This window comes from Girardinichthys multiradiatus, chromosome 1 (assembly GCF_021462225.1).
Source record: "Girardinichthys multiradiatus isolate DD_20200921_A chromosome 1, DD_fGirMul_XY1, whole genome shotgun sequence".
Classification (NCBI taxonomy): Eukaryota; Metazoa; Chordata; class Actinopteri; order Cyprinodontiformes; family Goodeidae; genus Girardinichthys; species Girardinichthys multiradiatus.
This window is the reverse complement of record NC_061794.1, coordinates 3,026,490-3,053,824: the sequence shown is the minus strand read 5'-3', so window position 1 is coordinate 3,053,824 and position 27,335 is coordinate 3,026,490. Positions and strand designations below refer to the sequence as shown.

Genomic DNA, 27,335 nt, shown 5'->3' with positions numbered 1-27,335 from the left:
CCAGTGCTGCTTCTCTGTAGCCCAGGTCAGGCGCTTCTGCTGCTGTTTCTGGTTCAAAAGTGGCTTGACCTGGGGAATGCGGCACCTGTAGCCCATTTCCTGTGCACGGTGGCTCTGGATGTTTCTACACCAGACTCAGTCCACTGCTTCCGCAGGTCCCCCAAGGTCTGGAATCGGCCCTTCTCCACAATCTCCCTCAGGGTCCGGTCACCTCTTCTCGTTGTGCAGCGTTTTCTACCACACCTTTTCCTTCCCACAGACTTCCCACTGAGGTGCCTTGATACAGCACTCTGGGAAGAGCCTATTCGTTCAGAAATTTATTTCTGTGTCTTACCCTCTTGCTTGAGGGTGTCAATAGTGGCCTTCTGGACAGCAGTCAGGTCGGCAGTCTTACCCATGATTGGGGTTTTGAGTGATGAACCAGGCTGGGAGTTTTAAAGGCCTCAGGAATCTTTTGCAGGTGTTTAGTTAACTCGTTGATTCAGATGATTAGGTTCATAGCTTGTTTAGAGACGCTTGTAATGATATGCTAATTTTGTGAGATAGGAATTTTGGGTTTTCATGAGCTGTATGCCAAAATCATCTGTATTAAGACAATAAAAGACCTGAAATATTTCAGTTAGTGTGCAATGAATCTAAAATATATGAATGTTAAATTTTCATCATGACATTATGGAAAATAATGAACTTTATCACAATATGCTTTTGAGAAGGACCTGTATGCCATGCGCTGTGCTCCTTATAAAAGTCTCAAAATAGTAAACAGATTTCATTCTTCCAGTTCTTCCAGTTTTTTATTTGCAATGCTATGAACTCCAAAAAAGGGTGTGGAATTTATGTGTTCCCAAATAGGCAAAGGGAAGGGCAGTTTGGGACTTTGTACTCCAGGCATGTCAACAGATCATAATTTTAGTCAAATGCCATCAACAAACGGACAGTGCCTGAGAGCATCTATATAATAATCAAGTAAATCTCCCATGCAATTTGGACATGTGTTTGTAATTGAAAAACCCATATTTTCTGTGAAGTTATTTATATGTAGGATTTTGTTTTGCATCAGCCAAAAGGTCAGCATTTTGGGTCATAGTGAAAGTGTTGGTGCAAATATGACTCCAATATCAACATCGCCTTCTATTAATCTAAGTAATGGGATTTAATTTAACTGTGTGAGCTCATTTAGCCAGTTAGAAATATTGATGCCTAGGTACCTGATGTTACCTGATGAGGAATGGTTGGAGACACAATGGAGTAGAATAAAAACAGAATGGAAAATAAATGTATTTTATTGTTTCGCAGTGGGGAAATCTGGTATGTCAGCAGCAAAGTAAAAGGCTAATGGAAGCATACATGTACTCGAGTGCAAAAGAACTATAAAGATCAAAAGTGTAAGTCTGTACAGTGTAGGAAAACATTTACGACATAGGAAAAAGAAATACTGTACAGGTTTTAAAATGGCATTCTGAGATTAATGAAATGTGCAACTGAGTAGGGTGATATAAAAATTTACAAAAAGCACATCTATAATCATGCATTACAAAACACCACACTATTTACAGCAAATGGAAAAACTGCAAGTAATAGCAGGGATGTAAGCAATGAGCTTATTGGGAGCAGTAATGGTTATAAAGTCAAACAGCTGCTGGGAAGAAGGATTTGTGATAAGGCTACTTAGTGGACCTAAGGTGCAGCAGTCTTTCACTGAAGGAGCTCTCCAGTTTTCCAACAGCTTCATGTGGGTGTGGTGTCTCCCACCATCTACACTGGGTCAAGGGGGTATCCTTGAACAGAACTGGCTTTCCTGATGAGATTATCTAACTGCTTCCTCTAAGCAGCAGATAAGCTGTTGCTCCAACAAACTACACCACAGAAGATGGCTGATGCCACCACAGGCGTAAGGACTTAAGTCTCCTTAGCAGGTATGGCATGCTCTGACACTTCCTGTAAAGAGCATCAGTGTTGTGACTGCAGTCTGGCTTATTGTTCAGATGAACATCCAGGTACTTATAAGAGTCCACTATCTCAGAGCGAGTTCCTTAGATGTCCACCACTGTCAATGAAGGCGGGTCTGCGCCTATAGAAATCCACCACCAGCTCCTTAGTTTTCGTTTCAGCAGGTGGTTTTGCTGGCACCAGTCCACAAATTCCTGTTTCCACTGTCTGTAGTGTAGGTCATCCTTACCTGTGATGAGGCCCACCATTGCACAGTCATCAAATAACTTTTGTAGAGGATAAGCTGGTGTTGGGACCCCAGCCATAGGTTACAACATTAAAAGGCCAGTAAGAACTTTTCTGGAACTTTCCAAATAAATCACATTAGCCTACTTCAAGCACAATCAGGAACACAAAGGGAAGAACAGCGGACTTCCCGTGAAGTCACTGTTTGAATAAAAACTTCACGCGCCAACTAACAGACCTCTTCCACGCAGGTCCTTAGCGGAACTGGAAGGAGAGACAGCATGCTGATATCTCTTTGCTGGCAAACAGACATAACTCTTCAAACTGGATCCAAGAGTGTCATACGATCACGCGAAGTTAAGTAGGAATGAATTGCTGTTTGTGTATCCGGTATTCATTCATGGTCGGGGTAGTTAAGGTTCAAGGGTAGCTTGACTTTTCTTTCTGAGGTCTACAGAAGCAAACTGTGTTCCAGAAAGTTCCCAGCAGAGACCCTGTCTCTACAACGCCGAGTGGAGCAGTTTTTCCCGGTCTGAAGGAAGGACAATGTGGATGCTTTTTTCAACTTTGTCGCCCCATGCAACTTTTTCTCAGCACGGTTCACGTAAGAGGTTGTGTTTTGGGCAGAGAGAAGTAGTTTAGAATGAAATAATCTAAAAATTTTTTGTTTTATGACGTTTGGTTTTGTTGTTGTGTGGGCTGCACGGTGGCACAGTTGGTAGCACTGTTGCCTTGCAGCAAGAAGGTCCTGGGTTCGATTCCCGACCAGGGGTCTGCATGGAGTTTGCATGTTCTCCCCGTGCATGCGTGGGTTCTCACCGGGTACTCCGGCTTCCTCCCACAGTCCAAAGACATGTCTGTTAGGTTAATTGGTCACTCTGAATTGCCCTTAGGTGTATGATTAAGTGTGTGCATGGTTGTTTGTGTGTTGCCCTGTGATGGACTGGCGACTTGTCCAGGGTGTACCCTGCCTCTCGCCCATAGACTGCTGGAGATAGGCACCAGCTCCCCCGCGACCCACTATGGAATAAGCGGTAGAAAATGACTGACTGACTGGTTTTGTTGTGTTGAAACTCAGCCATCTTAGTGCTAGCAGATTATGTTCTCAGCACATGTGCTCAGTTTGTGTTCTGTGTTTGTGTTTTTGTTTTTACCACTGGATACCGTGGCTCTTGATACATCACAAAGACTTGCTGTCTTGGTCACAGATGCGCCAGCAAGACGTGCACCAACAATTTGTCCTCTTTTGAACTCTGGTATGTCACCCATAATGCTGTGTGCATTTCAATATTTTGAGCAAAACTGTGCTCTTACCCTGCTACTTGAACCTTCACACTGCTCTTACCGGTGCAATGTGCAATCAATGAAGACTGGCTACCAGGCTGGTCCAATTTAGCCATGAAACCTCCCACACTAAAAAGACAGGTGTTTCAGTTTCATTGTCCAACCCCTGTACATGCCATTAAAAGGAGCCTTATCGATGAAGCCCCTACTTCTATGTCTTGAAGACATTAAAGCCTGGATGGCTTTAAATTTCTTAAACTTTAATGACAAGAAAACAGAAGTGATGGTGTTTTGTCCAAGCCCCTGTGAAACATTCCTTATTGATCTTGGCCGCTTGACGTCTTATTTGAAGCACACAATTTCCAATTTGGGTTTTATAATAGACAGTGATCTTAAGTTAGATCACCAAGTTGGAGCAGTGGTCAAGTCCTGTTTCTATCATCTGAGGCAGCTGGCAAGGATCAAGCAAATTCTTTTAAGACAAGATTTTGAAACAGTAATTCATGCCTTCATTACAACTCTGCTCAATTACTGTAATGCTCTTTATTTTGGAGTTAGCCAGTCTTCCCTCAGGCGTCTCCAGTTGGTCCAGAACGCTGCTGCTCGGCTTTTAACCTGGAGTCGGGACCACATCACCCCTATCCTGGCTTCTCTCCACTGGCTGCCTGTGCATTATAGGGTTTATTTTAAGATTCTTTTATTTGTTAATAAAAGTTGTCATGGTCTTGCCCCATCTTACCTCTCCGAGCTGCTTCACCCATATTCTCCCGCTCGTTGCCTCAGGTCAGCTGATCAGCTGCTCCTGGAGGTACCGAGGTCTAAACTAAAGCTTAGAGGAGACAGAGCTTTTAGTGTTGCCACTCCCAAATTATGGAACGTTTTGCCATTATATCTTAGAAGAGCCCCTTTATTGTCTACTTTTAAAACTCATCTTAAAACTCACTTTTATTCTTTGGCTTTTAACACATGTTGAAACTTTTGCTCTTACTTCTGCTATGGTGTTTTACTGTTTTTGTTGTCGTTTTCATATTTTGCATGTTTAATTTTATTTTCGTCTTGTCGCAGCTACTGTTGTTTTAAAGTGCTTTATACATAAAGAAGTAGTAGTAGTAGTAATGATTTATTCTGTCTTATGTTTTTGAAGCAAACACAAACTTTATTTAAAAGGGTGGTTTTAAACACAGATTGGCCATAACACGCCATCAACGCTTATGCATCTTAATCCTTTATTAAAGGTATTTTCAAAAGGGTACATGTGTGACTTTAAATGAGTGGTAGCAAGCTTAAGTTTCCTTTTGTTAGCTCCAACCACTAATGGCTAAGGCTAACATGTGACTCGCCGCCATCTTATGAGTCCATAGACTTCCTCGTCATCAGGTGAGGGTGTCATGATGTGCAGTTTGTGGTTGGACCAAAGTGAAGAGAAGGTTCCAGGAACCAGCAGAATGAAGGCAAGTAACAGAAACAGGAGTATGGCATACTCCAACCAGAGCAGAATACAGAATTCCAGACATCAGGGTATGGTACAGTTATTGAACCAGACACCACTGAAGGACATGGAAGACAACACACAAGGAACCAGTGGGGAGCAATGGAAACTAAAGAGCTCAAGTACAAATGAGAGTACAGGGAGAATCAATCAAAAACAAGACCAGATAATTAGGGGACCCTCAGGACAGGTGTGTAACAGACTGCACAAAGACAGAGGGAATGACACCAATTAACATTATAACACGGAAAAGAATGTGAACACAGACTAAACCAGGTTTGAAATAAACAAAACACAAACTAATAGACAGATCCTGACAGAGGGCCATTAAGAATCACTTATGCAGAAAGGTTGTTGGTTCTAATTCACAATAATATTTCCTTAAATAATGTTGTACTAAATAAAGACAGCTACTTAAACACCATTGAGAATTAATCATCCAGAAGTTTGGTTTTATTCAGCAAATCATTGTTTTAAATATTGTTTATTAAAATAGTGTTTTATCTGATCTTGCATTGTGAATGGTTGTTTGAAGGTATACCAATTATTGTCTAAGTTAGTTCCAAGACTAATTTAATTTAATTTCAAGATTCCTCAAGTTTATCCTTGGTTCAACATAAATAATATTGAATGGTAATGTTGCCAGGGTTCTCAACATTGCACTGGGTCGCTACACTGAAAGTTGTCACTGCTACGCTGAAATTACCCAAGTACTCCCAGAATGTTTAAGATAGATGGGACGAGCAGACAAAGCCTTATTTCCTTCCTTGTTTACATACCGAAACTTACTGGACTTTGTATGAGGAGGAAGGTTCTAAGTGGAACAGTATTTGTTAAATAAAACCTTTCAGTGCAGCATGGCCAACAAAAAGCAGCTCAATGGTAGTTATGTTTTGTTTTAAAGTAGGACTATAAGTAAAGGTGAGCTTACTGTAACTACAAAAAGGGATTTTTCTGTAGTAATATTTGGCCCCAGGTTATAAGTATTTGATAACAATTTACACCTTAAAAAATGCATGATTGCCGTGGTCTCCAACAATTTATTTCTATAAATAAAACTGTATTCAGCTTTATATGGAAAAATAAATTTAATTGAATGTGCTTCATGTGGAAAACAAATTCAATACTTTAAAAACATTTGTTTTTCCTGCAGCAGCTTTTGGTGCACAGCTTCTCCAACTTCCAAACTGTGAAATCTAACAGAATAAAATATTACATGATAAATTAAAATACAGCTACTGTGCCATGTTAGATGCAAATTACAATTTAGGAGAATCTTCTTCAAGAGTTATAAGGAAAGTCTCATGAGCTAAAAGGCTCTACACTAACGGATTACTTCTATTATTATTTAAGAATTAAAGTCTAATTTTCACTGCCAAAAATTCATGTTACATGCTTTGTTAAATACATAAACAAAACATGAAGTAGATTTATGGGTCAGTGAAAATGATATCCGAATAGAGTGTGTGCAAACGTACTCGTTCTTGATGAAGGCGTACTTGTTGATGGTCTCGATGACGTCTTTGAAAAGAATCTTGGAGGTGAGGGTGTAGCCATGGTGTACAATGGGCTCTCCATCCTGACCATCCCAGCAATCAACTGTGGAAAATTCCAGCAGACATATACTCAGCCAGAAGAACTTACGATAGAATAAAATGACTCTATACAAATACTATGATTTACATCTAAACCCCAGACTTTATTTTCTTCCCATGTTGACAGGACATGAGTGCAAAAACCCCTCTGATTATGACACAGTCTGTAACAGGGAGGCCAACAACAAGCAGAGCAAAAGGAACAAAGCATCTCAGAACTATTTGCGCACCATTGTTGATTTTAGTTATGATGTCTAGAAACCATAACCCAGAACTTCCAACCATGAGTTACTAAGTATTTCAATTCCCCTGTAGTTTTCTTTCATTATTTGTTATGTTAACCACTAAGTTTTGTAATTTTCCATGCAAACCTTGTCAGCTGACTTGTGAAAAACTCTTTGCTTGTTTGTCAATACAGAAACTTAACCCTCTGTAGCCTACCTACAAAATATAAATGGTAAAAAAAGAATAAAAAGTCATCTAGTTGCTTTAACTCAAAAATAGTTCATGTTATGAATCTCTGAAGGATTGACTTCTTTGTTTTTATGCTCCAATGTCTGTGAAATGTGTCATTTCTGATTTATTATCTTTTCTTATCCTAAACAATATTCCCTTTCCTTTATATTATCATGCTCACCCTGTCTCATCAAGAAATTAAAGCAAAACACACTTGCTGAGTTCTCATGTTGGGTTCACTTCCTTACCCTATTGCCAGAGTTCCTACATGGGATGAAGCAGACTGATATTAAAACATTGATCCCATTCAGTTTGCCTTTCTTGCTCCAGAACTTGTGTTATTGTTAAGTTCAGAGCACATTAATTGAAACCTGACAATTTGCATGCACTGTCCAGCATGTGTAGCTAACAAACCGCAACATGTCCACTTTGCTGGTTTACCAACAGAGACCTGCAGGAGATATGCAGGATGTTCTACTCATGTTCTACAACTTTTAAACAGCAAATCAGGATTACGTGTTTAAAAACTGAAACCACTTTAGAGTTTTTTGGTATGTATCAATATAGGTCTGCTGTTTTAACCACTGTGTTTTTATTAGCAGAAGAACTTGGCCTTGTTGTTGGTTTAATGAGCTTCATAGATAAAGTGGTATGCATGGAATAGGTGACAGCTTTAGCAGACACCATCATCTTACTTTATTAAGAGGTGAGCCATCAAAGGCAAAGAAAATATGACAATAAATAATCATTATAATAATCATAATACAGGTCCTTCTCAAAATATTAGCATATTGTGATAAAGTTCATTATTTTCCATAATGTCATGATGAAAATTTAACATTCATATATTTTAGATTCATTGCACACTAACGGAAATATTTCAGGTCTTTCATTGTCTTAATACAGATGATTATGGCATACAGCTCATGAAAACCCAAAATTCCTATCTCACAAAATTAGCATATTTTATCCGACCAATAAAAGAAAAGTGTTTTTAATACAAAAAACGTCAACCTTCAAATAATCATGTACAGTTATGCACTCAATCCTTGGTCGGGAATCCTTTTGCAGAAATGACTGCTTCAATGCGGCGTGGCATGAAGGCAATCAGCCTGTGGCACTGCTGAGGTCTTATGGAGGCCCAGGATGCTTCGATAGCGGCCTTTAGCTCATCCAGAGTGTTGGGTCTTGAGTCTCTCAACGTTCTCTTCACAATATCCCACAGATTCTCTATGGGGTTCAGGTCAGGAGAGTTGGCAGGCCAATTGAGCACAGTGATACCATGGTCAGTAAACCATTTACCAGTGGTTTTGGCACTGTGAGCAGGTGCCAGGTCGTGCTGAAAAGTGAAATCTTCATCTCCATAAAGCTTTTCAGCAGATGGAAGCATGAAGTGCTCCAAAATCTCTTGATAGCTAGCTGCATTGACCCTGCCCTTGATAAAACACAGTGGACCAACACCAGCAGCTGACACGGCACCCCAGACCATCACTGACTGTGGGTACTTGACACTGGACTTCTGGCATTTTGGCATTTCCTTCTCCCCAGTCTTCCTCCAGACTCTGGCACCTTGATTTCCGAATGACATGCAGAATTTGCTTTGATCCGAAAAAAGTACTTTGGACCACTGAGCAACAGTCCAGTGCTGCTTCTCTGTAGCCCAGGTCTGGGGAATGCGGCACCTGTAGCCCATTTCCTGCACACGCCTGTGCACGGTGGCTCTGGATGTTTCTACTCCAGACTCAGTCCACTGCTTCCGCAGGTCCCCCAAGGTCTGGAATCGGCCCTTCTCCATAATCTTCCTCAGGGTCCGGTCACCTATTCTCGTTGTGCAGCATTTTCTGCCACACTTTTTCCTTCCCACAGACTTCCCAGTGAGGTGCCTTGATACAGCACTCTGGGAACAGCCTATTCGTTCAGAAATTTATTTCTGTGTCTTACCCTCTTGCTTGAGGGTGTCAATAGTGGCCTTCTGGACAGCAGTCAGGTCGGCAGTCTTACCCATGATTGGGGTTTTGAGTGATGAACCAGGCTGGGAGTTTTAAAGGCCTCAGGAATCTTTTGCAGGTGTTTAGAGTTAACTCGTTGATTCAGATGATTAGGTTCATAGCTCGTTTAGAGACCCTTTTAATGATATGCTAATTTTGTGAGATAGGAATTTTGGGTTTTCATGAGCTGTATGCCAAAATCATCCGTATTAAGACAATAAAAGACCTGAAATATTTCAGTTAGTGTGCCATGAATCTAAAATATATGAATGTTAAATTTTCATCATGACATTATGGAAAATAATGAACTTTATCACAATATGCTAATTTTTTGAGAAGGACCTGTAATGTTTTATTTTATCTCCTGAACACATGAACACTGTACCGTTAGAAAATATTTAACCATCAATAAGATAATGAAAGAGAAAACAAAGCATCAACTGACAATGCCTGGAATGAACGCTAAAGCGAGTAAACCAGTTATAACACATCGTTTTGAATTTGGACTTGAAGAAGGTAAAAGCCTATATTACTGATATCAGGTAGGAGTGAGTTCCAAAACCAAGGAGTTGAGTGACTGTCAACTCCATTTCATATGGTGGTAGGACATGCAGAGACCTGAAGTTGATGTAAAGCAGGTCATACAGATACAGGGGTGGGGGTGTCATGATATAAGCAGAAGTAACCAGAATTGGTGATGTTATGGATGAGAGAATAAAAATATTGTTTAGGAGGACACAGAGTTATCACCCGAGGAGTGGGAAGGATGTAGGAGTTATCAATGTTGAAATAGCGATTGCGGAAGAAGTTAAGATAAAAGCCGTTTCAAACTTTTGCTTCTTTTTTGCAATATCTTCTGCACTTAACTACGAAATAGCGAGAGCATTGACAAAATTTGTAACCAGCCAATCATATATGGACATGCAATCAATCAACGTATTCTTCTCTGGCCCTAGGTATTTTAGCTGGCCTGGCAAGAAACAGAGCTGGCACTGACAATGAAATTCATTGCCAATGAAAATGCCACCAGGAGGGAAACAAATGGTGACTGACTTTAGGTTTACACTTTTTAAAAAATTATTGTACCATGACTCTGCTCATAGGCTCAGCTTTTTTGTGGCTTAGGAGCATCTGGCACTGGAAAGAAATCTCAGGACTGAGAAGGCTGCATGGAACTGGAAGAGCTCTAGCTGTGAAAAAACACAAAAACACAAGGGTCAAGACGCCTTCATGAGGACCACACAATCGAGTCACGTGACGTTGACCGGTACGGCGCAGCCTGGTGGCCGGGTTGCTCCTCACGGGACCTGGCCGGGCCAATCCCGAACGAGAGATTCGAGGCCAGCCCCCAGTGGGCCCTCCACCTGCAAGGGGAACCATGAAGGACCGGTGCAATGAGGATCGGGCAATGGACAAAGGTGGAGACCTCAACGCCCGATCTTCGGATGCTTAGGATGGCTCTAGGGTCGAGAGATATTAACTAGAAATAGTCAGAATGGCCTCCTCGATCTGAGTGGTGTTTCATTGTTGTACTTCTGTGCTAGTCACGGATTGCCCATAATGAACACCATGTTCAAGCATAAGAGTGTTTATCAGTGCACTTGGCACCAGGACCCCCTAGGCAGGAGGTCAATGACGGACTTTGTTGTTGTCATGTCTTCAGACCTTGAGCTGCATGTTTTGGACACTTGGGTAAGGAGAGGGGCTGAGCTGTCCACTGATCACCACCTGGTGGTGAGTTGGATCCGCTGTAAGAGGAGAACCCTGGACAGACTTGGCAGGCCCAAGCGTATAGTGAGGGTCAGCGGGGAACTTCTGGTGGAGCCCTTGGCCAGGGATGGATTAATATCCCACCTCCGGGAGAGCTTTGAACAGATTCCAGGTGAGGTTGGAGACATAGAGTCCGAGTGGATCATGTTCTCCACGTCTATTGTCGATGCCGCCACCTGTAGCTGTGGCCGCAAGGTCTGCGGTGCCGCGGCGGCAATCCTTGAACCCAGTGGTGGACACTGGCAGTAAGGGATGATGTCAAGCTGAAGGAGAAGTCTTATCGTCTGTGGTTGGCTTGTGGGACTCCTGAGGCGGCTAACGGGTACTGTGAGGTCAAGCATGCCGTGGCCCAGGGCTGTGGCAGAGGCAAAAACTTGGGCCTTGGACGAATTCGGTGAGGCCATGGAGAAGGATTACCGGTTGGCCTCGAAGCATTCTGGCAAACCGTCCGGCGCCTCAGGAGGGGGAAGCAGTGCTTCGCCAACACTGTTTACAGTGGTGACGGGGAGCTGGTAACCTCGACTGGGGACATTATCGGGCGGTGGAAGGAGTACTTCGAGGATCTCCTCAATCCTGCCGTCACACATTCCCTATTGGAAGCAGAGGCTGGGGACTCGGGGTTGGACTCTTTCATCACCCAGGCTGAAGTCACCGAGATGGTTAAAAATCTCCATGGTGGCAGGGCTTCGGGGATGAATGAGATCCACCCTGAGTACCTCACACATATATTTATATTATATTGTAGATATGTTTACACTGTTTAATTTGTACTGTATTGCACCGACTACACCAAAACAAATTCCTTGTATGTCCAAAAAACGTGCTTGGCAATAAAGCTTTTCTGATTCTGATTCTCAAGTCTCTGGATGCTGTGAGGCTATCATGGTTGACACGCCTCTTCACAATTGCGTGGCAGTCGGGGACAGTGTCTCTGGACTGGCAGACCAGGGTGGGGATCCCCCTTCATGAGAAGGATGACTGGAGGTTGTGTTCCAACTACAGGGGGATAACACTCCTCATCCTCCCTGGTAAGGCATATGCCAGGGTATTGTAGAGGAGAATCCAGCCGATAGTCTAACCTCTGCTTCAGGAAGAGCAGTGTGGTTTTTGTCCCAGTCGTGGAATACTGAGCTCTACACCCTCTGCAGGGTACTCGAGGGTTCATGGGAGTTTGCCCAAACGGTCCACATGTGTTTTGTGGACCTGGAGATGGCATTCGATACTGTCCCTCGTGGTGCCCTGCGGGGGTGCTCCAGGAGTACGGAGTCAGGGGCCCTTTATTTAGGGGCCATCAGGTCTCTGCTCAAGTAGAGGAGTTTGGTCCGCATTGCCGGCACTAAGTTGGACCTGCTCCCTACAACACCTGGGTATGCTCCTGATGAGACCGCGGATGGTCTCCTGAGGGATCACCTCCCAGACCTGGACTAAAGCATCCACCAACACCTGGACAGTCTGTGGTGCAATGTAACGTTGGTGGATGGATGTCCCAGATGTGCTCAATCGGATTCAGGTCTGGGGAAGGGGCGGACCAGTCCATAGCTTCAATGTCTTCATCTTGCAGGAACTGCTGACACACTCCTGCCACATGAGGTCTAGCATTGTCCTGCATTAAGAGGAACCCAGGGGCAAGCGCACCAGCATATGGTCTCACAAGGGGTCTGAAGATCTCATCTCGGTACCTAATGGCAGTCAGGCCGTGCGGCCCTCCAAAGAAATGCCACCCCACACCATTACTGACCCACTGCCAAACCAGTCATGCTGAAGGATGTTGCAGGCAGCAGATCGCTCTCCACGGTGTCTCCAGACTCTGTCACGTCTGTCACATGTGCTCAGTGTGAACCTGCTTTCATCTGTGAAGAGCACAGGTCGCCAGTGGCCAATTTGCCAATCCTGGTGTTCTCTGGCAAATGCCAAGCATCCTGCAAGGTGTTGGGCTGTGAGCCCAACCCCCATTTGTGGACATGGGCCCTCATACCATCCTCATGGAGTTGGTTTCTAATCGTTTGTTCAGACATATGCACATTTGTGGCCTGCTGGAGGTCATTTTGCAGGTCTCTGGCAGTGCTTCTCCTGTTCCTCCTTGCACAAAGGCGGAGGTAGCGGTCCTGCTGCTGGGTTGTTGCCCTCCTACGGCCTCCTCCACATCTCCTGGTGTACTGGCCTGTCTCCTGGTAGCGCCTCCAGGCTCTGGACACCACGCTGACAGACACAGCAAACCTTCTTGCCACAGCTCACATTGATGTGCCATCCTGGATGAGCTGCACTACCTGAGCCACTTGTGTGGGTTGTAGAGTCCGTCTCATGCTACCACGAGTGTGAAAGCACCACCAACATTCAAAAGTGACCAACACATCAGCCAGAAAGCATAGGTACTGAGAAGTGGTCTGTGGTCCCCACCTGCAGAACCACTCCTTTATTGAGTGTGTCTGTTAATCACCAAAGATTTCCCCCTGTTGTCTATTCCATTTGCACAACAGAATGTGAAATTGATTGTCAATCAGTGTTGCTTCCTAGATGGACAGTTTGATTTCACAGAAGTTTGATTTACTTGGAGTTATATTGTGTTGTTTAAGTGTTCCCTTTATTTTTTTGAACAGTGTATATACTATTAAATATATACTAAATACAAACTTCTTTGCTAACTTAAACGTTGACTAATATTACTAGTTAAAGAAGCTTCTGTGCCCCACCTATTTGTGCATTTTATTTGAAAAAAGTAAGAAAACTCACTGGAACATAATTAAGAGGTGCACAAGAGAAAATGGCTGAAAACAAACAAATCCATCTGGTAAAAAATCTTAAATGTATTTATATAAACAGATTTGTCCAACTTTAACCATTCAATCATATGAGTGGGATGAGGTGTTTGCTTATACAGATGTAAGGTGGGTGGGGGTTCTATTTTAACTCTGCCTTCAACTTGGTACAAAGACAAATTAAGCTCAAAACTCAGAGAACATTATCTGTGTCTCTTGTTCTCAGTGTATTTGTAAGATAAGAACAAGGAGGAGGATTGAAGTAAAAAGTCTGCTTTAGGGTGTATTCACACCAGGAAAGTCATTTGGTCCGGACCAAAAGCAAACTTAATTTTTTCCATTTGGTGCAGTTTGTTTTCACATTGTACTTTTTGCAAGTGAACTATTACTTGTAAACAACGCCACGCGGGTGACGATCATTGTTCCCATTGGACAGAAATGACGGGGGCGGGACAGAGCACAGACCCGGAAATTTAAGAAAACATCTGTAAACGTGCTGTGTGCAGCACCTCTGTTCTGCATATTTGTGCCGTTATTAAAAATTCTCTACGTGTCTTGTCCCACAACAAGCCAGTAGCGTTGCTAAGCAACACACAGCTTATCAGGTATGATTACCTTACAACACACACCTTTGCTACTGGCTACGGTAGCCAGAGAGACGTACGCTTTTTGGAGTTGGTTCAGATTGGGGCCGAATTATATTCAGACCATAAGCGAACCGCACCCGAGTCCGTTTGAAAGCGGACTGAGACCACCTCAAAAGGTAGGTCTCGGTCCGGTTGTTTGGTCCGGACCAGGGTTCGCTTGAGTGTATTCACACCTGCACAAAAGGTCCGGACCAAGGGGGAAAACGAACTCTGGTCCGTTTAAAGCAGACCAAAAGTGGCAAGTGTGAATACACCCTGAGAGGCAGAAACCCTGCAAAGCAGCTGGCCCAGAGCGTGTGCCCCCATCCATCCTTTAGCATTGTGCTGATCAGCTGTCTCCAGTGTTCACAGCCATTTTAAAACACCTCGCTGGAGACATGACATGTGTCAGCCTGCTTCAAAGCATCCATAATCATCCCTGCCCCCAAAAATCCAAGGACCACAGGACTAAACGGCTGCAGCCCTGTCGCCCTGACCTCTGTGGTAATGAAGTTCTTTGAGCCCCTCGTGTTAACACACCCTAAATCCATCACAAAATTCTTTCTGGTTCCCTGCAGTTTGCCTACAGAGCCAACAGGTCTGTGGATGATGCAATAAACATGGCCCTTCACTACATCCGGCAGCACCTGGACTCCCCAGGAACCTACGCCAGGATCCTGTTTGTGGAGTTCAACTCTGCTTTCAACACCATCATCCTGGCCCTGCTGCAGGACAAGCTCTCCCAGATAAGTGTGCCCGACTCCACCTGCAGATGGCTCACGAACGTCCTGACAGACGGAGCAGCACGTGAAGCTGGGAAAACACCTCTCTGATCCCACTACCATCAGAACCGGTTCCCCTCAAGGCTATGTTCTTTAACCTCTGCTCTTCTCCCAATACACCAACAGCTGCACCTCAGTCACCATTCCGTCAAGCTTTGAAGTTTGCAGATGACACCACCCTCATTGGGTTCATCTCTGGGGGGATGAGTCTGCTTACAGGAGGAAGATTGACCATCTGGTGACCTGGTGCAGCCAGAACAGTGTGGAGCTCAATGTTCTGAAAACAGTGGAGATGATCATGTACTTCAGAAAGAGCACAGCTCCACCCACCCCCATCAGCCTGTGTGACTCTCCAGTTGCCATTGTGGACTCCTTTCGTTTCCTGGGCACCATCATCACTGAGGATCTCAAGTGGGAGCTGAACATTACCTCCCTCATCAAAAAGGCTCAGCAGAAAATTCACTTCCTGCAGCAGCTGAAGAAGTTCAGCCAGTCAAAGACAATGATGGTGCACTTCTACTCCGCTATCATTGAGTCCATCCTCACCTCCTCCATCACCACCTGGTACGCTGCTGCCACCATCAGGGACAAAGCGGGCAGCAGTGCGCCCCTCTCTGCATCATTCGCTCTGCAGAGAGGGTGATTGGCTGCAATCTTCCTTCTCTCCAGGAACTGCATGCCTCCAGGACTGAGGCGAGCAGGAAAGATTACAGCTGACCCCTGCCACCCTGGACACAAACTGTTTCAGACTCTCCCCTTTGGCAAGAGGCTGGGGTCCATCAGGACCAAAACCTCTCACCACAAACACAGCTCCTTCTTGTCTGCAGTTAGCCTCATTAACAAGGCCTTGGTCCCCCAGACCTGATCCAGCTCCTAAAGTTCTGGTAGAATGGTGTGGACATTGTGTTGATAGAAAAGAAAAAGCTGTGAGGAAAATGTGGGATATTTACAATCATTATTGTCAATGCCATATTCAATATATCCCAATGTTACGTTTTCCAAACATTGTGCAGCCCTACAGACATCCATCCATCATCTAACCCTACTTCTTTCAGGTCTGTGTCTAGAGGGGGTTGTGTCTCTCTGCAGTAGATATTGGGCGAGGGGTGGGTCGACCCAAAACAAGGCCCTGCATATGACACATGAGACCATCATTCACGCACACATTCATACTCATGGAGAATTTGGAAAATGAAATTAACCTACAATACATAGGAAAGTATTACACATGCATAAAAATGGAGAATATGCTTATGGTTGGGAAGGATTTAAACCCAAGACATCGGTGCTAACTGGTGCCCCATCAGGCAGCCAGTCAAACCCATAAATAAAAGAATGTTTGCGCTCCTGCTTGCTTCGCATTAAACTGCAGATACTGTAAGTGTGAGGCACCTTCCACACAGCGACAACCAGCCTGCAGCACCCAGGCATACATGTCCACCCTGGACTGGGACATCAGCTGGTCTCCCATCAGGTAGGTGTTGTGCGATGAGGCAATAAAGTAGTTGCACAATGGCTGAGTCATGTCCTGGTTCACGTTGTAGTGCTCTGGGTTAAAGATGTCCCCAGCTGGACTGCGCATGTAATTAGTAAAACCTAGAAGAAAAAAAAAAATAAAACAGGTTTAGCTAAACTATGTGATAGTTAAAAATAAGTAACATAAAAATTATTTGTCACAAAATCACTTGTTTATCCATAAAGCATTTTCAACAGTAGACCAGGGATGGTGCAAGGACCTGTGTCCTATACAGTAAACAACCAGTTTGGGTTTAAACAGCCAGAGAGCCATATCATTTCCCATAAATCATCTTTTCTGTTTTATAAATCTCTGGAGGTGATGATGCTTTAATGTGTTGATTTCATCATTAATTTCTTCATTTCATTATTTAAATGCTGATGAATCAAAAGGGTTAATGAATCATGTTCACAATGCCAACCAGCCTTCCCAGGTCCATCTATAAACAGCATTTGTGAGTACATCTCAGTAAAACAATATCCCTTATTCACTACAAGCATATCCAGAGCCAACCTAACATTTGAATAATGATGAAACCTATGTCTCACATTAGGCAGACTAAAAGCAAAACCACCTTGGGTATTTTAAACATAGTGCTCACATCTTCTGCATTGGTTGCTTGTCTCAACAAGCCACACAACTCCAGATAATGTTGATGCTCAGATAAAACCAGTTTTAGACTCTGTACTACAGAAACAAAAAAGAATTGGCACTATTCAAGCACATAAAATTACAAATTGTTTTGTAATTTTTATAAATGATATATTTGATAAAACTTGGATTAGACCCTAACCTAAAAATACAGTAAAGTGTGAAATTTTGATAGCCTTACCATCAATTCCCAGAACTCCCTGCTTTTGGTTTTCAGAGCACGGCTCAAATTTGTTAATTATCTCCAGGCAATGGTCCTTAGTCACCTTTGGCATCTGCAAAATGAGGAAATACCAAATGTTTCACCTCTAACAAACTAGAAACAAAAAAAAATAAAATACAAATAATCTTCTAAAGCATAAAATAAGTTGCATGGGGTGCATACAAGTCATTGTTTTATCCATCCTGGCTGCAAAGAGCCTGTTGCCTGGTAGCTGCTGTTTAAAGCTCTGAATGGGCTCTGATAATCATTAAAAAGGAGTGGTCAGTCCCTCTGTCAGCCTAGCCTCATGTGTCACTTTGTAAAAGTTTCAAGTCATTCCCATCTCGGAAAATGTGGTTCCATTACACACACAACATTTATTGTATGATATAACACTCAGTAAACAAGGGAAAACCTGCCAATACCAATTGTTACCACAAACTGCCAACTCTAAAACCTGAATGCAGTGGATCTTATGGATCTATACAAACCTAGTTAGCCAAATAATATACATAGATCTGCACATATACAGTACAGAACAAAAGTTTGGACACACCTTCTCATTCAAAACGTTTTCTTCATTTTCATGACAATGAATATTGTAGCTTCACACTGAAGGCATCAAGACTTTGAATTAACACATGTGGAAGTATATACTGAACAAAAAAGTGTGTAACAACTAAAAATATATCTTATATTCTAGGTTCTTCAAAGTAGCCACCTTTTCCTTTGATTACTGCTCCGCACACTCTTGGCATTCTGTTGATGAGCTTCAAGAGGTAGTCACCTCAAATGGTTTTCCAACAGTCTTGAAGGAGTTCCCAGAGATGCTTAGCACTTGTTGGACCTTTTGCCTTCACTCTGCGGTCCAGCTCACCCCAAACCATCTCGATTGGGTTCAGGTCCGGTGACTGTGGAGGCCAGGTCATCTGGGGCAGCACCCCATCACTCTCCTTCTTCGTCAAATAGCCTGGAGGTGTGTTTGGGGTCATTGTCCTCTTGAAAAATAAATGATGGTCCAACTAAACGCAAACTGGATGGAATAGCATGCCCCTGCAAGATGCTGTGGTAGCCATGCTGGTTCAGTATACCTTCAATTTTGAATAAATCTCCAACAGTGTCACCAGCAAAGCACCCCCACAACATCACATCTCCTCCTCCATGCTTCACGTTGGGCATGTAGAGTCCATCCGTTCACCTCTTCTGTGCCGCACAAAGACACGGTGGTTGAAACCAAAGATCTCAAACTTGGACTCATCAGACCAAAGCACAGATTTCCACTGGTCTAATGTCCATTCCTTGTGTTCTTTAGCCCAAACAAGTCTCTTCTGCTTGTTGCCTGTCCTCAGCAATGGTTTCCAAGCAGCTATTCTACTATGAAGGCCTGATTCACACAGTCTCTTCTTAACAGTTGTTCTAGAGATGTGTCTGCTGCTAGAACTCTGTGTGGCATTGACCTGTTCTCTAATCTGAGCTGCTGTTAACCTGCGATTTCTGAGGCTGGTGACTTGGATAAACTTATTGTCCACAGCAGGGGTGACTCTTGGTCTTCCGTTCCTGGGGCGGTCTTCATGTGAACCAGTTTCTTTGTAGCGCTTGATGGTTTTTGCGACTGCACTTGGGGACACTTTCAAAGTTTTCCCAGTTGTTCGGACTGACTGATCTTCATTTCTTAAAGTAATGATGGCCACTCGTTTTTCTTAACTTAGCTGCTTTTTTCTTGCCATAATACTGCCGTAGGACTATCATCTGTGTACTGTATCCACCTCCCGCACAACACAACTGATGGTCCCAACCCCATTTATAAGGCTTGAAATCCCACTTATTAAACCTGACAGGGCACACTTGTGAAGTGAAAACCATTTGAGGTGACTACCTCTTGAAGCTCATCAACAGAATGCCAAGAGTGTGCGTAGCAGTGATCAAAGCAAAAGGTGGCTACTTTGAAGAACCTAGAATATAAGATATATTTTTAGTTGTTACACACTTTTTTGTTCAGTATATAATTCCATGTGTTAATTCATAGTTTTGATGCCTTCAGTGTGAAGCTACAATATTCATAGTCATGAAAATAAAGACAACTCTTTGAATGAGGTGTGTCCAAACCTTTGGTCTGTACTGTACATACATACATACATACATGCATATACATACATGTACATCTAAAACAATTTGAAAATTGTAAAAAAGTTTTTTTTAATCACTTATTTTAGAAAGTCATTGTCATGTTATGTAGAATCACTTCAGAAAGTGAATTATGTGATTATGTATTATGGCCTACACATTCATGAGGACACCGCTGACTGGACCAATGTCATTGAAACTCTCCACAGGGAGGGTAAGCCACAAAAGGTCATTGGTAAAGAAGCTGGTTGTTCACAGAATCCAAACATTCTTGGAAGGTTGAGTGGAAGGAGAAAGTGTGGTAGGAAAAGGTGCATCAGCAGCAGGGCTAACTGCAGCCTTGAGAGGATTGTCAAGCAAAATCTATTTAAGAACTTGGTGGAGCTTCACAACTTGTGGACCGAGGCTGAAGCCAGAGCATCAAGAGCCACTATGCACAGACTAATCCTACACATGGACTACAAATGTCACATTCCTTGTGTCAAGCTACTCCCGAACCAGAGATGACATCAAAGGAATCTTACACAGGCTGAGCAGAAAAAGAACTGGACTCTTGCCCAGTGGTCCAAAGTCCTTTTTTTCAGATGAAAGTAAATTTACCATTTCATTTGGAAATCAAGGTCCACAGTCTACAAAGCAATTCAGCAGGAAATTCTATAGCACTTCATGGTTTCCTCTGCTGACAAGCTTTATGGAGATGACGATTTCATTTCCAGCAAGACTTGGTACCGACCCACGCTGTCAAAGGTACGAAACCGGGTTCAGTGACCATGGTGTAACCGTGCTTGATTGGCCAGCAAACTGGCCTGACCTGAACCCCATAGGGGAATCTATGGAGGATGTGTGTAGAGGTAAATGAGAGACACCAGAACCAATAATGTAGATGACCTGAAGGCTGATAATACACACACACGCTACAGACTCGCTGTGTAAAGGCTTTAGTGTACTCATTTGTAGCCATCTGTCAATATTTTGAGATTTATAGAACATTTCAGGCTCAGACGAGCAGACACGATGTTTACCTTTTGCTCAATCTCCAAAAAACGAGCGAGGTCATCTGTGTCCAGGTGGTCTTTGTGGTTGCTGTAGGTGAGCATGAGGAGGTACAGATCTCTGCGGGTCGACATCATCTTATAGAAGGAACAGAACTCCTCAAACCCCAAAGTTCCCTGTTTGTCATCTGTGTCTGCCTCCTACAGGGAACGTACAGGAAACTCATTTTAGTTTGTTAAAACATTATTTTTAGGATTTCAATCACCCTGCTGGATTTCTACACTGAGTTTTCAATTTTAAACCTTCTTCCATTTGTAACTAAATAATCCACAATACTTAAAGGTTGATTATTTGCCAATACCTTTTACCAACAGAGTAGACACTTTTCTGGTCGGTATTAGCTGTTGTTTAAAGCTGGTTCCACTGCGATTATTGGCAGTTTCAAACCAAATGTCTTTTTGTAAAAGAAATTCTCAAATCATCAGCTTGACTGTTTCCTGTGGTTGAGAGATCCTGCCTGTATTCAGACTGCCTGCATGAGGTCAAAATGGAGGAAGATCCCGCTAAATCTGCGGAGCACAAATATTCAATTACCAACCTAAATCTAACTTCACCACGATGAAAAGTCCTTGTTACTGCCATGGCTGAGACAAAAACTTCCTCATAAACCCCAAAATTGGAACTTCTTCAGGCAAACTGTGGAGCATTACCAGTCCAGACAGCAGCATTTCTCCTCTCTGCTTCTCCTGTCATACCCTCCTCATATCAGAAGCTTTGAGCCTTATTTTATAAGTTCTGGCTGGGCAGTGGTCAGGATATTTAGCATTTTATACATGAAAAACAAACATAATACATTCTTGTATATACAATAATACAAACATTGTTTGCTTTTAGTTTATGTTTTTATTTAAATAATTTTTGTAATTTATTTCAATCGTTTTATGCAGATTACTTTAATGTGACAATAAAGTCACACAGTAACAGTAATAGCAGGACAGCGCATGACACTGACAGCTGGAGGTGGGGCAGTGGGTCCATGGGAAAACACTAGGTTCTGTGCCGAGTAGAGTGGCACTGAGTAGAGTGGAGGAGGCCTGCGGAGCGGGAACCTTTTATGGAAAACGGGTTAAGTGTTAGAAAGATTCAATCTGATGTGACGTCGTCTGCTTAGGGTTGGTTTTTTAAGGAGCCCGGGAAGGGACATGGGTTTTGTTTGTGGGTTTTCCTTTTGTGTCCCCACACAAGTCTTTGCATTATCTCACAATATTTTGTGGGATAGTTTCCAAACCAGACAACTATAAAAATGGAACAAACACTACACCGGTTTTTGAGATTTATTGAGTTTTATTTCGAAATCGGCCTTGAACAAAAGGATATTCAATCAGACTTAAAAACAGTTATTATCCATACGTTGTCAGACTACTGAACTCTGGACAATAATACTGCACTAAACCACATTTGTGACACCTAATTAGCTTATTGCTGCTGCACAATGTGTACTTTTTTTTGTAAACGGTTCTTCTTATCCCAAGCATTTCATTGCATTGTTGACTGTGTTTTAACCCTGCATATGACAAATAAAACATACCAATGTCATATCAGTGCTATTTGTTTTGTGTGCAGTTTGTCATGTGTGGTGCTGTTCCAAAATGCACAGGTTTCTCAAGGGAACACAAAAGGTATTGCACGGTAACACAAAAAGTATTGTGAGCCAATGTAAAAATTTGTGAGTGAACACAAAAGAAAAAATTCCCCCATGTCCCCTCACGGATTTCTTTTTGGCCGGCAGTACTGCCCTTTATTTTTTCCAGAGATTTTTGACAGTGGCCAGACAGGAAACAGGGGTGGAGAGAGAGGGGAAGACACACGACAAATGTTGCCAGGGCCGGGACTTGAACCCAGGACCGCCACATCGAGGACCACTTAAACCCCCACACCACCTGCACCATGCCCAGTTTTTCATGTTTAGAAGAGAATGCTTCTTTCTCTTTTCTTTCGAACCTCCAGTGTTTCCTGTCCAAAAATGTGGACATTGCTGTCTTGAAAGAGTGTTACTTGTCCCTGAGATGTAAAGAAACCGCTGATTCTTTACCTGATGAATTTGCTCTTCTTATAGGCCAGCCGTTTGTATAGGTACTGTTAAGTTCCTCTGATATAGTGGTCTGAACATTTCTCGTACTGGAGTAAATGTACTACAGCACTGAGGTTGTGTTTGGGTGCTTCATCCTTGGGATGAACCAGTCTCTGAGACTGCAGTTGGGTATAAAATGCACTGGAATTTTATGCTGTGAAAATGTTCTTAGTCTCTAAAGACGGAATCAAACATTTTTCTTATCAAATCCAACATCTGGTGCAGCTGTAACTCTGCATCACTGTAGGTTAGGATTCTTCACCTGTACTATCTGTCCTTGTCTAAATTACACGAACACTTAATAAATATTAAGACTCAAAGATAATTATCAACAGTTATCTTATGTTTAATTTACCATTCAAAAATGTCTTAAAGGCTGATTTATATTATTGATGAAATGTAATATTTTACACCATTAGAAATATAAAAGCCCTAAAATATATATTTAGAATAAAACTGATAAATGTTCAATTTATGAATGAATAAAAACAATACTTTTTTGTCTTTGTAAACACATATGTACCCCCGTCTTAACGTTGTCTACTCCATTATTGACTGCACTAAATCTGGTTAGGAGGGTTTTTTCCACCTCACTCTGAGCTGAAACGTTTTTCAAAATATTGGGAAACCAGTTTCTATATCCACATTTAAAACCTTTGATCTCAATTCTAAATAGAAAGGATGTTCAAATGTAAAGTATTAATACCAACATAATGATCGACACAAAGTGTATTAAGCTACTGACTTTATGGCAGTTATAAGCTGTATGAATGGTTTGTCATGTAATATTCAAAAATAAAATCACAGTGTCATGTTTAACTAATATGCTACTGTGCTAAATGCAGTTTCTTTCATTTGTAGCCATCAAAATGATCATCAGAAATTTTATCAACCTGAATTGTAACCAATATTGTTTATTAAATACAAATAAGCAAAACGCATAAATGAATGATTTACTAAATGAAAGGATTTTATTTATACATGTACATAAATATGTATAAAAGTTTCCCTCTCCATTGTCTGCAGCTAGGCTATTGTTGGGACCCCAGCCATGGGTACAACATGATGGGCCAGTAAGAACTTTTCTGGAACCTTCAAAATAAACGGGCTAACGGCGGATTTCTCGTGACATCACTGTCCAAATAAAAACCCCGCTTTTGCAACAAACTGACCTCTTCCACGCAGGTCCCCAGAGGAACTGGACGGAGGGACACACGCACTAATGTCTCTTTGCTGGCAAACAGACATAACACTTCAAACTGGATCCAAGAGTGTCATACGATCACGCGATCATATTCACTAAGTTAAGTAGGAATGAATTGCTGTATGTGTATCCGGTATTCATTAATGAACGGGGTAATTAAGGTACCAGCGTTGCTCGACTTTTCTCTCTGAGGTCTACAGAAGCAAACTGTGTTCCAGAGAGTTCCCAGCAGAGACCCTGTCTCTACAACACAGAGTGGAGCAGTTTTCCCGGTCTGAAGGAAGGACAACGGGACCGCATCACCGTGGTTATAGCAGTAACGTGCAGTTTGGCTGGCCGGCAGAGCGAGCTACCCTACCTCACAGCTACAGAGGTTAGCTGCAGTTAACCCTTAGTTCACTGTGGATGCTTTCTTCAACTTCGTCGCCCCAGACAACTTTTCCTCAGCACGGTTCACGTAAGAGGTTGTGTTTTGGGCAGAGAAGTAGTTTAGAATGAAATAAACTAAACATTTTTCGTTTTATGACGTTTGGTTTTGTTTATGTTGAAACCCAGCCATCTTAGTGCTAGCAGATAATCTGCTCAGCACAAGTGCTCAGTTTGTGTTCTGTGTTTTTTTTTTTTTTGAGTTAAGACAAACTTTATTTAAAGGGTGATTTTAAACACAGAAGGTTGGCCATAACGTGCCGTCCACGCTTATGCATTTTAACCCTTTTATTAACGGTATTTAAAAGGTATGTGTTTCATTCTGATAAGCTATAAGCTTCTTTTGTTAGCCCCAACCGCTAACAGCTAAGAACACGTGAGTCAGCTGAAGATCATTTACCCAAAAGGGTTGCTAGTTTTCAATCAAGTAAAATCAAATTTTCCTAAATATTATTTTACTAAACTTGATAACTAACACCGTTAAGCCCATTTTTCAAAGATTTGGTTCTTATTCAAAATAATATTTCTTTAAATATTATTTTAATAAATAAAGGCAGATAATTAAACACTGTTGAGAATTGGTCATCCAGAAGGTTGGTTTTGTTCAGCAAATCATTCATTAAAATATTATTTTATTAAGATATTTTATCTGATCTTGCATTGTGAATAGTTGTCTAAAGGTGTTAGTTAGAAAGCTGATAAATACAGACAAGTGTAATTAAAGACACAAGTGGACCAACTAAGTTTGACTTGCAAGGGTGAGACAGTCCTCTGCCAAACAGTGACTTCCTTCTCACAAAGAGAAAATCCGTGCACCAGCCTTTTATTTACAACTCACATTCCAACAAGCAAAAAGCGAGAATCAGTTCTGCCAATTCTTACAGAGATTTCAACTTAAAAGAGTAGTCATTCCCGTATATGGTATAAGCATGTCATGTCAAGAGAGTGATCCACTCCAGACCGCATTCCTTAACCTTCCACAAACACTTTTTCACACTAAAAAGCAATTACAGGAATCATCTAAACTATAGTAGAACTTCAGACATAAACATGATTTAAATTAAACAATGATAACTTATATACATTTTTCCAACAAAAGGTATACCAATTATTGCTTAAGTTATTTCCAAGACTAACTTAACTTCAATTCCAGATTCTTCAAGATAATCCTTGGTTCTCAAACATAAACATTGCATGGTAATGTTGCATCACGCTTTTGGTAATGGTTTCAACCATCTTTAATCAACTTGTTTATATTGTACATAGGCCATTAGTCTTCCTTATTCTTTAATTCTGCTTGGTAGTTAGTTGGATTGCTTTAGCATAGTAAAGAGTTTGTTTATTGACTTTGAGTTGACTTATTTTTGTTAATAAATTATTGTATTTTATGAAATTGTGTGGATTAATTCCCTGTGTGTACAGAGTTTTGCTGTTCAATAATGTCAGAGCTTGGCTCATCCCTTTCAATTTTGTCCTAATACCACAGCCTTAATAGGCTGGTATTCACGGGACAACCCTTAATAGACCGAAATATTATTTAATAAAATATTAAAGTATTAATATTAAATAATATATTCATAATCACAACACTGGTCAAGCTACATTTATTCTTTCAGAGTTAGGAGCAGATTATAAGAATAAATATTTATTTTATTTTTATTAACACGAAATCCATTGATTTTAGCGGCACATAGATATTTGTCATGCAATAATCAAGTTCAGTATACATACAATAGGTTATATGTATACTGAATGCACCAGTTGGTTTACATAAAACATATTTAAAGTCTCAGGATTCAAATATTTTCTGCTTAAAGATTTTCTTTATTCACTCCTATTCCCTGATTTAACATAGGTCGTTATTTATTTCTAAGCTGTAATTGTGCTATAGTCCTACACAAAATGCTTTAGTTTTTACTATTGCCCATGTAATCCTGTCCATAAAGGGGTCCATATGCCAAGCAATGCTGGAGGCAGTCACATACTGGACTCTGGTGACATCTGTGTCAGCTGGCGGTTGGCCTCAGAGTAGCACTGAGTGGTTAAAAACAGAACACTGATCTGAGAGCAGCATATACTATGTTTAATCTGAATGGTATCTGGTCTTTAAATCCTGAGCAGTAATATGGAGGGGTTCCATTACTTGTTTACATGTAGATTATTTAACAGAAATCATTTACATTAAAAGTATAGATCAAACAGTAATTTTATTGAGACACACTGAAGGAGACAACAAAAATATCCTTACATGGTTTTCCCTGAGGATGAAAACCTTTCAACATGACACTTTTTTTTTGGGATAAATTGGAGACACTGAGTACAAGTACAGTTGAGATCTGTGCACAGCTTGGAGCACATACAGGTCCTTCTCAGAATATTAGCATATTGTGATAAAGTTCATTATTTTCCATAATGTCATGATGAAAATTTAACATTCATATATTTTAGATTCATTGCACACTAACTGAAATATTTCAGGTCTTTTATTGTCTTAATACGGATGATTTTGGCATACAGCTCATGAAAACCCAAAATTCCTATCTCACAAAATTAGCATATTTCATCCGACCTATAAAAGAAAAGTGTTTTTAATACAAAAAACGTAAACCTTCAAATAATCATGTAGAGTTATGCACTCAATACTTGGTCAGGAATCCTTTTGCAGAAATGACTGCTTCAATGCGGCGTGGCATGGATGCAATCAGCCTGTGGCACTGCTGAGGTCTTATGGAGGCCCAGGATGCTTCGGTAGCGGCCTTTAGCTCATCCAGAGTGTTGGGTCTTGAGTCTCTCAACGTTCTCTTCACAATATCCCACAGATTCTCTATGGGGTTCAGGTCAGGAGAGTTGGCAGGCCAATTGAGCACAGTGATACCATGGTCAGTAAACCATTTACCAGTGGTTTTGGCACTGTGAGCAGGTGCCAGGTCGTGCTGAAAAATGAAATCTTCATCTCCATAAAGCTTTTCAGCAGATGGAAGCATGAAGTGCTCCAAAATCTTCTGATAGCTAGCTGCATTGACCCTGCCCTTGATAAAACACAGTGGACCAACACCAGCAGCTGACACGGCACCCCAGACCATCACTGACTGTGGGTACTTGACACTGGACTTCTGGCATTTTGGCATTTCCTTCTCCCCAGTCTTCCTCCAGACTCTGGCACCTTG

General features: G+C 41.8%; 1 protein-coding gene across 9 annotated transcripts in view; it reads right to left on the bottom strand.

Moving 5' to 3' along the window:
- The window catches only part of plch2a (phospholipase C, eta 2a), a 245,439-nt gene that overhangs the window by 40,284 nt on the left and 177,820 nt on the right, over positions 1 to 27,335 (bottom strand). For all 9 annotated transcript variants that reach the window (XM_047361963.1, XM_047361955.1, XM_047361933.1 and 6 more), the window contains exons 5-8: positions 20,437 to 20,607; positions 17,270 to 17,363; positions 16,314 to 16,517; positions 6,427 to 6,547 (exon numbers count right to left, since the gene is read on the bottom strand). In XM_047361963.1, the coding sequence (XP_047217919.1) occupies positions 6,427 to 6,547; positions 16,314 to 16,517; positions 17,270 to 17,363; positions 20,437 to 20,607 (590 nt within the window). The remainder of the gene's footprint in view (positions 1 to 6,426; positions 6,548 to 16,313; positions 16,518 to 17,269; positions 17,364 to 20,436; positions 20,608 to 27,335) is intronic.